The following is a 15,036-nucleotide window of genomic DNA, read 5'->3' as shown; positions in this document are numbered from 1 at the left end:
CTTCCTAACGTGCACGATAAGCGTTTTCTTTTATTGAACCCACACTTAAAAGTTGTGAATTAAAGAAGCCGAGAGTTTTTGAAACTGGTGCAGGTGTTGCGCTGTAGCCCCGCCCACCCCGGAAGATCTCTAAAAGGGTGTTTTTATTTTTTAAGGTGACGTGGATTCGCTGTGCGCCGCTGCTGCTCTCGACCTTTCGGCTGTTTCATCGCGTAAAAACAAAGATTGGATATCTTCCATCACCAGCAATGGTCAGATATGACATTACACATACGCGTGTGCTGTTGACTGGATTTTGAAAAGTAAGAAGCGATTCTAAGGAATCAGAGGAAGCATCTGAAACAGGTTTGGTGCATTTCTCCGATGCGGAAGTATTCAAAGCATCTTAGTTGGCGAAAAGGATTTATAGTGCTCTTAAATCAAACTGCAGAGACTGGTCGACATGTTTCTTATTTGTTATGTTTGAAGAATGCTAGCTACATCTGTTTATTTAACCTATCAAACTGATTTGAATTAATCTAGCGGAGGACGTCAATTTCGTCCATTAGGAGACTCCACAAGAAAAGATTTCGGTAACACTTTATTTTACAGTGTCGTTACACATGTTACATGTACTTACTATAGTAATAACAGTAAATTATGAATTATTACACGCAACTGAAGCAAACCATATACTAAGTACATGTTAATTAATTTTTCTAAGCACTTATTACACTGTAACAAAGACACCTCAAAATAAAATGACATTTTTTACATTACTGTCCATTTATTTACGTATATTTGCTTCCATATTCAACAATTATGTAATTATGTCGTCGTTAGGGTGAAGTATTAAATTTAGTAATATATCATTGAACGTTTTAGCAGTATTCAAATTTATATGAATAATTTTAATCGTTAAATTAATATGAATAAGAAAAAAATATATATTGTAAGAATGTGACATTTCACCCAAAAATGAAATTATGATTTACTCACCCTCACCCTTTGCAACACGTTTGAATTTTTGTAAGTACAAAATTTCATGTAGTCACTACATTTATACAAAGTCATAAACATGTTCAATAATAATAGTCTGTTTTGCAAGTCTTACATGTAGTCGATTATAAAGGTTAATGGACATATTTTGCATCAAGATTCAAATTTATATGAATTATTAAAATGTAAATAATTAAATTTATATGAATGATTAATTTATAAGGTGTATTTTTTTTTGTCCTGCTGTGACCATTTCTCTTAAAGGGAAAGTTCACTCCAAAATGAAATCATGATTTACCCACCCTTGTGTTTCCAAATACAAACCAATTTTCAGTTTTTAGTACAATATTACATGTAGTCACAAAATGGTCTTAAAATATATATAATAGTTATAAAAGAATTAGCTGTTTAAAATGGTTCTAGCATATAAAACTGCAGGACGTGTCAACCAAGAGCCATTTAAAATAATTATGTACATGTTTGGTAACCCTTTATTTTACAGTGCCATAGTTACACGTTACTACATGTACTTATAGTAATAACAGTAAATTATGCATAATTACAAGTAACTAAACCAAACCCTAACCCTAACTAACTCTATAGCAAGTACATGTAGTTAATTAATAGTACTCAGTACTTATTTGAGTAATTAAAATGTAACTACGGCACTGTAAAAAAAAAAAAAAAAGTGTTGTTTGCACAGTTGCTGACCCCTTTTACAGTCTTGATTTGCTCATTTACAGGTGTTGTCATGACAGCAAGACTGGAATGTTCAGGCCTGCGTGTCGCTGGTCGATCCATGAGGCTCTGTGTGTTTGTCCTGTGCCTGCTGCCTCACTTTGGCTGGGCAGTCAGTTACAAGCAAGGCGATCCGGTGATCCTGTATGTTAACAAAGTTGGTCCGTATCACAACCCCCAGGAAACCTATCACTATTACACTCTCCCAGTCTGCAGACCTAAAGAGGTGAGTGTGCACTATTCAGTATTATCTGGCTCTGTTAGTGTGCTTGTTTATGATCTTATGGTGCAATACATGTCATTAAGATTTACTGTTAGTGTGGGTCTGTCACCTTGTGGATGATTGATGTGTTTGCAGGTACATCATAAAGCCTTGAGTCTGGGAGAGGTGTTGGATGGAGACCGTATGGCTGAGTCTCTTTACAACATCCGCTTCAAGGAGAACACAGAGCGACAGTCGCTATGCAAACTCACTCTCTCTGAGAAAGAGGTAGCAATGCAGTCATATTCAGAAAATTTGTAAAATGCAATCTTGTTTAGAGCATAACAGGTTTGGGGGGTTTTAATTTCCTTATTTTGCTCTTGGCACATTGAATGCATCAAATAAGCAAAACGAACCATTTTCCTGTATGGCAGGGATTCTCTATCCTGCTCATGCTCTAATCAAACACGGTTGAACCAGCTAGTCAGGGTTTTCAGGTTCGTTTGAGAGTGATGGGTGTGTAACAAAGGTTGGAACTTAACTCCACAGGAAGCTAGATTTCCTGGAACAGGATTTAGCGCATTTACATGTCATAGAAAAGGAAATGGCAGAGATGTATGGGAATTGCTACAGATGTCTTATATTTTATGCATTTTTGAAACTACAGGTGGATCAGCTGCGAGAAGCGGTTGAGGAGCTGTATTACTTTGAATTTGTCCTTGATGACATTCCCATATGGGGTTTCGTTGGATATATGGAAGAGAGTGGATTCCTGCCTCACAGCCATAAGGTCTTTTTCTATGTCTCCATCACTCATACACTGACTCACTCACTCACACACATTTCAGTCACCCTAAAAAGTGTTTGGACACTTTGCTGCAAATGCATTTCTTTGCATTAGATAAGATGAGATTGTTTGACCAAAAAGTTTGTTGGTTTTACAACATTCAGGAATGTAATTTTTATGTATTTATAAGCATTTCCATATTTTCCACCCTTAAAGGGTTAGTTCACCCAAAAATGAAAATTCTGTCATTTATTACTCACCCTCATGCCGTTCCACAACCGTAAGATCTTCGTTAATCTTCAGAACACAAATTATGATATTTTAATTGAAATCCGATGGCTCTGAGAGCCTCCATAGGGAGCATTTCATGACATTTCCTCTCTCAGGATCCATAAAGGTACATAAAAACATATTTAAATCAGTTCATTTGAGTACAGTGGTTCAATATTAATATTATAAAGCGACGAGAATATTTTTGGTCCGCCAAAAAAAATAAATAAATAACGACTTATTTAGGGATGGCCGATTTCAAAACACTGCTTCAGGAAGCATTGGATCATAAATTAATCAGTGTATCAAATCTGCTGTTCGGCGCGCCAAAGTCATGTGATTTCAGCCGCTGGCAGTTTCACACATGATCTGGATCATGATTCGATACGCTGATTCATAATGCTCCGAATCTTCCTGAAGCAGTGTTTTGTCGTTATTTTGTTTTTTTTTGGCATACCAAAAATATTCTCGTCGCTTTATAATATTAATATTGAACCACTGTACTCACATGAACTGATTTAAATATGTTTGTAGTACCTTTTATGGATCTTGAGAGAGGAAGTGTCATTGCTCCCTATGGAGGCCTCACAAAGCCATCGGATTTCAACTAAAATATCTTAATTTGTGTTCCGAAGATTAACGAAGGTCTTATGGGTGTGGAACGGCATGAGGGTAAGTAATAAATGACAGAATTTTCATTTTTGGGTGAACTAACCCTTTAAATTAAAGAATAAAAAATAATGAATGAGAAAAAAAAATGGTTGGGGGGTGTCCATTGGGTACTGTATAATGATTGAAATTATGAAATGGCCTTAAACATTTGCTGATTGCAGCTGCAATTTGTTACGTTTTCTAATACATCTATTTCATGCACAGTCTGCTTCGAAACACCCTTAACATCTTAGCCAGGGTTTAAAGCATCAGATGTGAATAAAAATCAGAAGGGCTTTTCACACTTGAAATAGTTAACCCTGGGTCATTCTTAACCCCGGGTAAACGGAATCCTGGGTTATCTTGCTTCACGTTTCACTCTGCTCGTAATTTACCCGGGGTTAACAGTCAATCCTGGGTATTCATGGGTAATCCAGCTGACGTTTCACATTGTACATTCCTAAACCCTGGGTTAACATTCTTATTTGCATATTTTCGGTGTCAATGTTACTGATTGGATAAACGCAGCACGCGACCTGTTTACATAGCTCTAGCATTGTGCGTCCTCGTATTGCCGACTGTACTATCGAGTTTATACTGAATGGACATTTCGGACTATAAATTTAAGAATGAAGCAGACTCTTCTTCACTCAAATTGTTGAGTTTTCTGTCAGCATTTGACATTTTTCCTCTCAAACACTGAAGTTACTGTTTATATACAATGCACAGTTTTTCTGTGACTTTCTAAAGCACGTGAATATGATGCACGCTATTGGTTAGCCACTGCTAGGTATCTAGTCATAACATTTTAACTCTGCATTGTTTCACACTGCACAAGATTGGCACCGCAATGCGGGGTTAACACTGCAAACGATCAGGGTTTACAACCCCAGGTAAAAAGCGGTGCTAACCCCGCTTCTAAATTACATGTGTGAAACGTTCCTTTACCCGGGGTTAAAAGCGGTTTAGAACGACGTTAACCCAGGGTTAAGCGCAGTGTGAAAAGCCTCAGAGTTGAAAATGTTTTACTCACCTGTTGCCTGATAACATAATCGAAGCAAACATAATCATGCTGAGGATGTGTAGTTTGAAAAGTGTATAATTTATGTTGGTATATGGCATCTCTTCTACTTGTCAGAGCTGTTTCTAAAGCCGAGTCTGTCAAACCATTTATCCAAAATATAGCATTCTGAGTAGAATTCAAATGGGTCGGATATGTTTTGTGATCTGCGCCGATTCGCACATATGATCTGCTCTGTGCTATTGTATCTCTGGCCTGGAGCAGACTGTGTGTGCGCTGTGGCAGTGCACGTAACACTAATGCAAACCACACTTCATTCGCCACAACAGAAAGAATATTTACACTCTCTGAATCATTCCCTATTCCCTATATAGTGCACTGTGCCATTCACGATACAGAATGTTAATTATGTGAACTGCAGTTTCAGTGTCTATTTATAATGTAGGGGGTGGGATGCTTAAGATTTTCGAGAGCATTTCATTGGAAGTGCAGGGTGATGTCACCAAAATCATTGATCTGTATTGGCGGATCTTTTGAATGTGAATTTTGTCTTTGTTTTGGAGCACACTAGCATATAGATAACCTTAAAGGTGCCATCGAACGTTTTTTTACAAGATGTAATATAAGTCTAAGGTGTCCCCTGAAAATGTCTGTGAAGTTTCAGCTCAAAATACACCATAGATTTTTTTTAATTAATTTTTTTAACTGACTATTTTGAAGCATAATTAGAAATGCGCCGATTCAGGCTGCGGCCCCTTTAAATGCTTGCGCTCTCCGCCCCCTCCCGAGCTCTCGACTCCATCACTGCATAAACAAAGTTCACACAGCTAATATAACCCTCAAAATGGATCTTTACAAAGTGTTCGTCATGCAGCATGTCTAATCGCGTAAGTACAGTGTTTATTTTGATGTTTACATTGATTCTGAATGAGTTTGAGGCTGTGCTCGGTGGCTAACAGCTAATGCTACACTGTTGGAGAGATTTATAAAGAATGAAGTTGTGTTTATGCATTATACAGACTGCAAATGTTTAAAAATGAAAATAGCGACGGCTCTTTTCTCTGTGAATACAGTAAGAAACGATGGTAACTTTAACCCAATTTAACAGTACATTAGCAACATGCTAACGAAACATTTAGAAAGACAATTTACAAATATCACTAAAAATATCATGTTATCATGAATCACGTCAGTTATTATTTCTCCATCTGCCATTTTTCGCTATTGTTCTTGTTTGCTTACCTAGTCTGATGATTCAGCTGTGCACAGATCCAGATGTTAATACTGGCTGCCCTTGTGTAATGCCTCGATCATGGGCTGGCATATGCAAATATTGGGGGCGTACATATTAATGATCCCGACTGTTACGTAACAGTCTGTGTTATGTTGAGATTTGCCTGTTCTTCGGAGGTCTTTTAAACAAATGAGATTTATATAAGAAGGAGGAAACAATGGAGTTTGAGACTCACTGTATGTCATTTCCATGTACTGAACTCTTATTCAACTATGCCGAGGTAAATCGATGGCACTTTATTGGCTAACATTATGGCTAACATATTCATACTAAACGCCACAATTTTTGAGTTCATGGGGACTTTAATATCTCCCTGTGTTTTTCTGGCAAAATAAAAGCTTAATGCTTTAATGTTTGGAAGCAACAATATTAAGGCAACTATAAATGTTCTCATTGTAATTTTACTTTAGTTCTGTAAAATATTTTTTTTTAATTATTATTATTAAATAATAAAAAAAAAATGTGAGTACAATTGTATGTATTATTGAAGTAGTAGGGTATTTCTTTATTAATAATAATTGCCTGAATTTTTGTCCAAATCCAAAGTGTCCAAATCTTTTTGAGGCTGCTGTGTACTATTTGACTATTTTGATATATGCTAATTCAGTGAATAAAGCATCGTGTCTCTCTTCATTCACTTTTTTTTGTACATCAGGTGGGGTTGTGGACGCACTTGGACTTCAATATAGAGTACAACGGCGACTCTGTGATCTTTGCCAATGTGTCTGTGAAGGATGTGAAGCCGGAGCCATTAGAGGAAGGAGGGGCAGGCCATCGCGCTGGTGTCGGCAGTGGTGGTCTGTCGATCACCCATACCTACAGCGTTCGCTGGTTTGAGAGTACGTTGCCCCATTCACGCAGAGCGGAGCGCCTAAGAGACTATTCCTTCTTTCCCAAGACTCTGGAAATCCATTGGCTGTCCATCATCAACTCATTAGTGCTGGTGGTGCTACTGCTAGGCTTCGTCATCATCATCCTCATGAGAGTGCTGAAGAATGACTTCGCCAGGTGAGGAGGGATTTGAAGTCTCATTCACATATGCAATTTGCTTGATTACATAATTGTATTTAATTAACATTTTTTCATGCTAAAAGTTTTCAGTCCTTGTACTTTAAATTCTGATTGGATAAGTTGTGTTTGAAACATGTGAAACACTGAAGCTGTGTTGCTGTAAAACGCTCACCTCTGAGCTCATATTCTAATATGTAAAATTGCTATGTTACTCGGCAACCATAAACAGCTTACAGTTAGGCTATATATACACTCACCGGCCACTTTATTAGGTATACCTTGCTAATAACAGATTGGACCCCCTTTTGCCTTCAGAACCTTGTGGCATAGATTCAACAAGGTGCTAGAAGATTTTGATCCATATTGACATGATAGCATCATGCAGTTACTGCAGATTTGTAAGCTGCACATCCATGATGCAAATCTCCTGTTGCACCACATCCCAAAACTGCTCTATTGTAATGAGATCTGGTGACTGTGTAGGCAATTTGAGTACTGTGAACTCATTGTCAAGTTCAAGAAACCAGTTTATGATGATTTGAGCTTGGTGACATGGTGTGTTATCCTGCTGAAAGTAACCATCAGAAGATGGGCACACTGTGGTCATAAAGGGATGGACATGGTCAGCTAGAATACTCCGGTAGGCTGTGGCTATAACTATGATTGATTGGTACTAAGGGGCTCAAAGTGTGCCAAGAAAATATGCTCCACGCCATTACACCACCACCACCAGTCTGAACCGTTTATACAAGGCAGGATGGATCCGTGCTTTTATGTTGCTTACAACAAATTCTGCCCCTACCATCTGAATGTAACATCAGAATTAGAGATTCCTCAGACCAGCAATGTTTTTTTCCAATCTTCTATTGTCCAATTTTGGTTAGCCCATGTGAATTAAAGCCTCAGCTGTAGCCCATCTGCTTCAATGTTCAACATGTTGTGTGATCAGAGATGTTCTTCTGCAGACCTTGGTTGTAACAAGTGGTTATTTGAGTTACTGTTGCCTTGAAAAGGCATTGCATTTTTTTTCCCTCCTCATCTTGTTTTTTTTCCATCACCACGTCCCTTTAGAGGCTCCATAGAATTTCCTTTCTGAACATAGTATTCGGCTTCGGGCACATCCCCACTGGATATTTTGTCTTTTTCAGGCCATTCTCTATAAAACCTAGAGATGGTTGACTGTGCATGAAAATCACAGTAGATCAGCAGTTTCTGAAATACTCAGACCAGCCAGTCTAGCACCAACAACCATGGTGTCAAAGTCGCTTAAATCACCTTTTTCCGCATTCTGATGCTCAGTTTGAACTTCAGCAGATCGTATTGACCATCTCTGCATTCCTAAATGCACTGAGTTGCCGTCACATGATTGGCTGATTTGATATTTGCGTTAACATGCAGTTGAACAGGTAATAAATGCCTAATAGTACCCTAATAAAGTGGTCATATATATATAATGAATGTAACTATTTATTGAACATTGGTTTCTTTTATCATATTGCCGTCATCATTTTAAAAAGCTTCAATTAAATTGATTCAATGATTTAATCAATTTAAGGTGGAATTCATGGCTGATCATGTATTCTGTTTGTTTACACTCTGCATGCAAACTGTATTTAATTAAACTGTACTTAAGTTCATTCAGTTCATAAATAAATATCACATGTTTCTTACACATGCAATTAGTAGCACATTTGGTACTCAAGGGAGCTTCCATTTGTCAACCATTAAATGTGTTTCTGTTGTTCCCTGTGCAACACATGCACAAACATGTTGCCAGGAGATCGTGACTTCAAGGCTCACCAAGGTTGCATTAATTTGCAATATTGTGAAATATTATTACAGTTGAAAATAATTGTTTTCCATGTTAATATAAATGTATTCATTTGATGGCAAAGCTGAATTTTCAGCATGTGCAGTTTTCAGGGTCACGATCATTCAGAAATCACTCTAATATGCTGATTTGGAACATTTAACATCTATTTGTTTTATTATTATAATTTTATCATCAAAAGTATAAATTTCTTTTAAAAAAATCTTACTGACCCCAAACTTTTAAATAATAGTGTAACTCTTCCCTTTTATTTTCTGTTGATAATGTATTTGCATTAAATTATCTATATAGAGGAAGAAGCAGCCATTACTCAGAGATCATTAATGAACAATGGACTCATCGAACACTCTTACTTTGTCTACAGGTATAATGTGGAGGAAGATGGGGGTTGTGACGATCTGGATCAGGGGGATAACGGATGGAAAATCATCCACACAGATGTCTTTCGCTTCCCACCATATAAGAGCCTCTTGTGTGCTGTGTTAGGGGTCGGGGCTCAGTTTCTGACTCTGGCCACAGGTATCACATGCTGCATTATAGAAATGTATCAAACGATAAAAAAATGAATGCACATTTCAGATGAGCTAGTGTGAGCATGCTAAAATATTTGAGGACAGGGCCATAACCACCATAGACATTGAGGAGGATAAGTCCCCCCCTCAGTAATTAAAAATAGCCAAATTATCCAACCAATATTTGACTGCTGTTTGTTGTTAGGATGACAAAAAGTCTTTTATATATGTATATATTCTGCGCTGCCTCAGCAGTCTTAACAGCACTTGTCAATAGCTGCTGTCAATAGCTGCATTCGTTTGTGATTGGTAGCACAGTCAGAATAAAAAAGTCACATATAAGCACGTCAATCGAATGGAATTTAAATCGGATTGTAACGGGTGGTTTAAACCTTTTCTAATCTGCTCGAGAGGACATATAAATACTTAATCTGATTGAATACTAAAACTGGAAAGTTGTTGAACGAGTTGTAGCGAGTCGGGAAAACTTTTTCCTCCACCAGCATCACATAGTGACCTGGCAACTGTTCTGCAAGAGGAATGGCTCAAAATCCCACTGGCCAATGTAAATGACATTCTCAAGACAAATTGATGCTGTATTAGCCACAAAAGGAGGCCCTACACACCATGCTAATAAATTATTGGGGTCTAAAACCAGTGGTTCAACCCCTGTAAGCAGCTAAACATTAAATGTTTGACAGCCGTTTCACGATAGAAATGTTAAACCACTTACAGTATATCCAGCTGCAAACTACTCAGCTTTTTTCTACAAAGTTTTAGACATATTAGACATAAGATAAGATTAAGAGTAAATGTTATTTCAAATAGTTTTAATTGATCACTTCACACATTTTTAAATTTTTCTTCATGACATAGTTCAAGACATAGTTATGACCTTGTTTGAGGATGGCATCTCCAGTAGTTGACTAATAATTGTTCGATGACTAGTCAACTATCTTGTATGTGACACTTGCTCTGGTCAGTTCCAGTAAGCCTCAATCAGTTCAGTTCAACTAACCAAATAATGGTACATTTGTTTATGATATAAAAACAAAAAAGTAACATGGTTAAACTTTAAATTAATCTCATGTTAATGCATTCACAACCCTATTTATTTCATGTTATTACCATTTCTTGCACCTCATTTTGTCTGTCACTAATTTGCATTGCTGATTTGGCAATATTCTGTGTAAAACAGTTGTGTCAATGAGATACTTGGGATGAAATTGGGATTAATATGAGAAAAGAGTTGCAGATAAGAAGAACATGACCTTCAGATAACCGTCTTTCTCGGTTTCTTTAGGAATCATTGTCATGGCACTACTGGGCATGTTTAATGTCCATCGTCATGGTGCCATAAACTCGGCAGCGATCGTATTGTACGCTCTGACCAGCTGTGTGTCAGGTTACTGTTCCTGCAGCTTCTACACACAGATCCAGGGCCAGCGCTGGGTCTGGAACATTATCCTCACCTCTGCGCTCTTCTCTGGTAAGACACAATGATCTTCTGTATTTATACATATAGATGGTTTATACAACAGGAGCACACTGTGTGGGGTATTGTTTCCCATTATGCAATGTACTCAGCATGATTTTCCATTTCCAGTGCGTTTTAATTTTTTAATGTTAACCTCTTACTTGACTCATCATTTATATGCTAGAATTCCATTCCAAATATAGTCTGTTGCAATTACACTGTTTTCATAAGCAAATGTACCTGACATTTCGCCCACTCACTGTTGCTCTCTTTGTTGTTCTCTTCTTTATTTCACTCTCTCTGATTTCAGCCCCCCTCTTCTTCACCTGGAGTGTGGTGAACTCTGTTCACTGGTGGAGCGGATCGACCCAGGCCCTGCCTGCCACCACTGTGCTTCTGCTGCTTGGTGCCTGGGTACTGGTGGGCTTCCCCCTCACCGTCATTGGTGGAATCGTTGGAAAGAACAGAGCAGGCAATTTCCAGGCCCCATGTCGCACTCGTAACATACCTCGCCAAATCCCCCAACAGCCCTGGTACAAACACACAGCTGTGCACATGGCCATTGGTGGTTTCCTGCCTTTCAGGTAAGAGCAGTGAGTCTCGGCAGATGATTTCCAGACAGTGGAATCTTTTCTTTCCTGTAAAATAATGCATTCAAATAAATGTATCTTAAACTGTTTTCAAATAAAAAAATGAAAATTTTTAAGAAAACATTTTTAATTGCATTACAGTAGTGGGCAAATGTTATGTCTAGATTTTTAATAATATTTGATTTTGAATAGTTGAAGTTGTTAATTTTCTATCAGTTTTTAAACACTACTGAATATACGATAACATTTTGAATATAGTTTAATATTTAATTTTTTTTATATAAGAATATTATATAAGAATATTTTAACATTTAAATTTTTTTTATATATTATATTATTCAAAAAAACATATATATATATATATATATATATATGTATATATATGTATATATATATATATATATATGTATATGTATATATATGTATATGTATATATATGTATATGTATGTATATATATATATATATATATGTATATATATATATATATATGTATATGTTAACATAATAATATAAAATATTTTAACATAATATAATCAGATTTAAAATCTTTTATATATAATGGCATCATTTATTAAAAATATTAATTATTAAATTTTAATTTATATTTTATATGTAAACATATTTACATATAATAAATCAAATATTGTAAATATTAGAATGTAAATAATAGAATATAGAAACCATTTCAAAATATATAATGTGAGAAAATGTTAATATAATATATAATAATTAATTTTATATATAATGGGATATTATAAGAATTTTTTTTAAATATTGTATTGTTATATAAATAAGGAATCATTTAATATAATATTTGAAAATGTTTCTTATATAATAAAATATACTATAAGGAAAAATAAAAAATGCTAATTTAATATATTATTTTAAATGTTTCATATATTGAAGGGTTGGATTCTGGGTCTTTAACTGTAAAATTCCCCTACAATATAAAAAAATAAAAACATTTGTAAAAATAATATATAAGACAATATAATTAAATTACTTTTATATTTTATGTACTTTTTTAAAAATATATATTTTGTTATATTATAATATTAAATCTTACTCTATCTCTGTCCACATCTGTTTTTCTTCTCTTGAATTTACAGTGCCATCTCAGTAGAACTGTATTACATCTTTGCCACTGCGTGGGGTCGTGAACACTACACCCTCTACGGCATCCTGTTGTGCGTGTTTGCCATCCTGCTCTCGGTGGGTGCCTGCATCTCTGTGGCCCTCACCTACTTCCTGCTCTCAGGCGAGGACTACCGCTGGTGGTGGAGAAGTGTTCTAAGCACCGGCTCCACTGGCATCTTTATATTTGTTTACTCTCTCTTCTACTACCACAATCGCTCCAACATGAGCGGCCTTGTACAGAGCGTCGAATTCTTCGGATATTCTTTGCTCACTGCGTTTGTTTTCTCGCTCATGCTGGGAACGGTCTCCTTTTGGGCTTCTCTGGCTTTTATTCGTTACATCTACCGTAGCCTTAAGATGGACTGAGAGGAGACCGTTTCCTCTCAACCTGCCCCCCTCCCTCCTCAAATGGGGAAAGAGACTCATGGACCATGTCCGCATGGAACCCTGCATGAGCAGGTTTTGTGTTGCTGAAGTATATTAAACTATCAACTGTTTCTGATGCCAATCTAAAAAGGAATAGGGAACAGACAAAGCAACTGACTAAAGACTAATTTAATATTTTATTTTGCTCACCAACACCCTGATACTTAAAATTCACATAGATATATAGTTGCTAGATTTTCTGCACATCAAATACAAAAGTATTTGTGAGTCAGCTGGATCGTTTGTGCTGAATGGGCCAGATTTTCATACTTCAAAATGTTGCTTACCATGTATCCAAGACTTGAAAATTCTGTTTTGGATTTTGTTAATGTAGTGAATATGACTACAATGATTAAATGTCAGTTTCAAAACATAAGGGGACTAGAAATAAGAGGCCTTCATGCTTTGTGTCATAAGACCATTGAGGAAATAAAGCACTTATATGTACTGTAGGTGAGTTTACTTGATTAAAGGTGGATGTGTGATTATATGTAAGGATATTATCATCTTTGAGGAAAAGAGACGTGTGTCATATTGTGTACAAATTGTGCAATATACACATTTTGAGTTCTGGAGGGAAGATTTAACACAAGCAAGCGGAAGAAATGAAGAATAGATTATGGAAGCAATACCATTGTCTGAAGTCGCCATCAACTGTGATCTGCTGAAATGTAAATATACTATGTTTTCAATAAAGTCACTTTTATTACAGTAAGAGAAATAAATATGTGGGTGAAATGCAATGATAGTGGTGTCTATCATATAAATGTTTGTAAATTGAAAAGACAAAATTATTTAAAGCTCACTGTTAGTTATGGTTTGACCTTTTGCTCTCTTAAACACTATCGTTCATAAGTTTGGAGTTGGTAGGATTTTTTTTTTTTTTTTGAAAAAAAGTAATCCTCACCAAGGCTGCATTTATTTGATCAAAAATACAGTAAAATAAAAAGTAATATAAAATGTTAATTTGAATATATTTTAAAATGTAATTAATTTTCAGGAGCCATTACTTCAGTGCCATATGATCCTTCAGAAATCATTCCCATATGCTGAAAGTTGCTTAAAAGTACTGTGTAACTTTTGGCCCTTTAGCAGTTAAAATGGCATGTACTTTGCCAAAAAACATTGTTTTTGGTTGTGCTTCGGCTCTGCGTGACTGCGGATGAATATAGTTATCCTACGGCTCACAAAACATTCAAAAATGGAAAACGTTATGCGTTTTGGCCTTTCATTTACATGACAATGGTGTTTTAGGGGGCCTGAAAATGCAAGCTTCTGAAAACAAGCTTCAAAGTGTACTTTTTTTTTTTTTTTTGAAAATGATAGTTAATCGACCCCATGTAAAAAAAAAAAAAAAAACTTTTGTGAAAATGGTGACATCATGCACATACGCATTACGTGTTCAGTTTATAGGCACGTTCTTTACTGAGTAACATCACCAAGAACTGGCCTAACATTTATTAATGTACATTAATGTTGTCATCTGTATAAAATACCCCTTTCTGTACATTGTGTAGACATACCCTCAATCACATTGTGGAAGATTAAGTTACAAGGCTGTAGTTATCAATTCCTGATTAAACCATTATGGAGATTAAAAAACAAAAAAAGACTAAAAGGAAGTGTTGAGCAGGCCTATACTCAGTGCCGCGTTAAGCCTTCGCGGGGCCCTGGGCTAACGAACGCAAAGGGGGGCCCCCCCCTCCCCCTCGACATCCATAATCGCGCGTCTTATGCGAATGAAGATTTTAATATGAATAAGATATCAATTTAAAACATGCGGGCAAAAATGGTAAAAACATTTCTAGGATGGATTGACAAAAACAACAGGCTCATATGCGCTCCTCCATCATTATGACTTTGCATTGCTGATCTAAAAATGTAAAAAATAAAATTTAAATTTAAAAACGGCTTCTTACCAAGTCCAAGTTTAAATTCGACCGATTCGACTCTGGCTTTGGAATTTCAGAATGGTCATAGCATCATTTCAGATGCGATGTGTCCGAAGATTATTCTAGTTAATTATTCTGTCACAGACTTTTTTAATGCACGTTTTATACCTAATAAATGTACTATTAGTTTCTTCTCTAAATATGTTTTCATCACGTTT

At 36.2% G+C, this 15,036-nt stretch overlaps 1 protein-coding gene across 4 annotated transcripts; it reads left to right on the top strand.

Moving 5' to 3' along the window:
• The first annotated feature begins 105 nt into the window (after positions 1-105).
• tm9sf1 (transmembrane 9 superfamily member 1) lies at positions 106-13,691 on the top strand. 4 transcript variants are annotated; one of them, XM_067377621.1, is made up of 10 exons: positions 106-345; positions 523-572; positions 1,722-1,942; positions 2,075-2,206; positions 2,586-2,708; positions 6,597-6,949; positions 9,148-9,302; positions 10,599-10,784; positions 11,083-11,356; positions 12,473-13,691. In XM_067377621.1, exons 3-10 carry the CDS (start codon positions 1,730-1,732, stop codon positions 12,864-12,866), a joined length of 1,830 nt encoding a protein of 609 aa, XP_067233722.1. In that variant the 5' UTR covers positions 106-345; positions 523-572; positions 1,722-1,729; the 3' UTR covers positions 12,867-13,691. The 4 variants fall into 4 exon arrangements, with proteins under 4 accessions (XP_067233722.1, XP_067233723.1, XP_067233721.1 ...); XM_067377622.1 differs by lacking the exon at positions 523-572 and having other exon boundaries at positions 106-302; XM_067377620.1 differs by lacking the exon at positions 523-572.
• The last annotated feature ends 1,345 nt before the right edge of the window (positions 13,692-15,036 follow it).

Source organism: Chanodichthys erythropterus, chromosome 23 (assembly GCF_024489055.1).
Source record: "Chanodichthys erythropterus isolate Z2021 chromosome 23, ASM2448905v1, whole genome shotgun sequence".
Lineage (NCBI taxonomy): Eukaryota > Metazoa > Chordata > Actinopteri > Cypriniformes > Xenocyprididae > Chanodichthys > Chanodichthys erythropterus.
The sequence above is the reverse complement of the archived record's forward strand: the minus strand, read 5'-3'. Positions and strand labels throughout refer to the sequence as shown.

Excerpts from the sequence above, each read along its gene's own strand:
- tm9sf1 (XM_067377622.1), top strand. The coding sequence starts at position 1,730 with ATGACAGCAAGACTGGAATGTTCAGGCCTGCGTGTCGCTGGTCGATCC. Across the intron at positions 6,950-9,147 it reads CTGAAGAATGACTTCGCCAG|GTATAATGTGGAGGAAGATG; the intron begins GTGAGGAGGGAT and ends CTTTGTCTACAG. Across the intron at positions 11,357-12,472 it reads GGTGGTTTCCTGCCTTTCAG|TGCCATCTCAGTAGAACTGT; the intron begins GTAAGAGCAGTG and ends TTGAATTTACAG.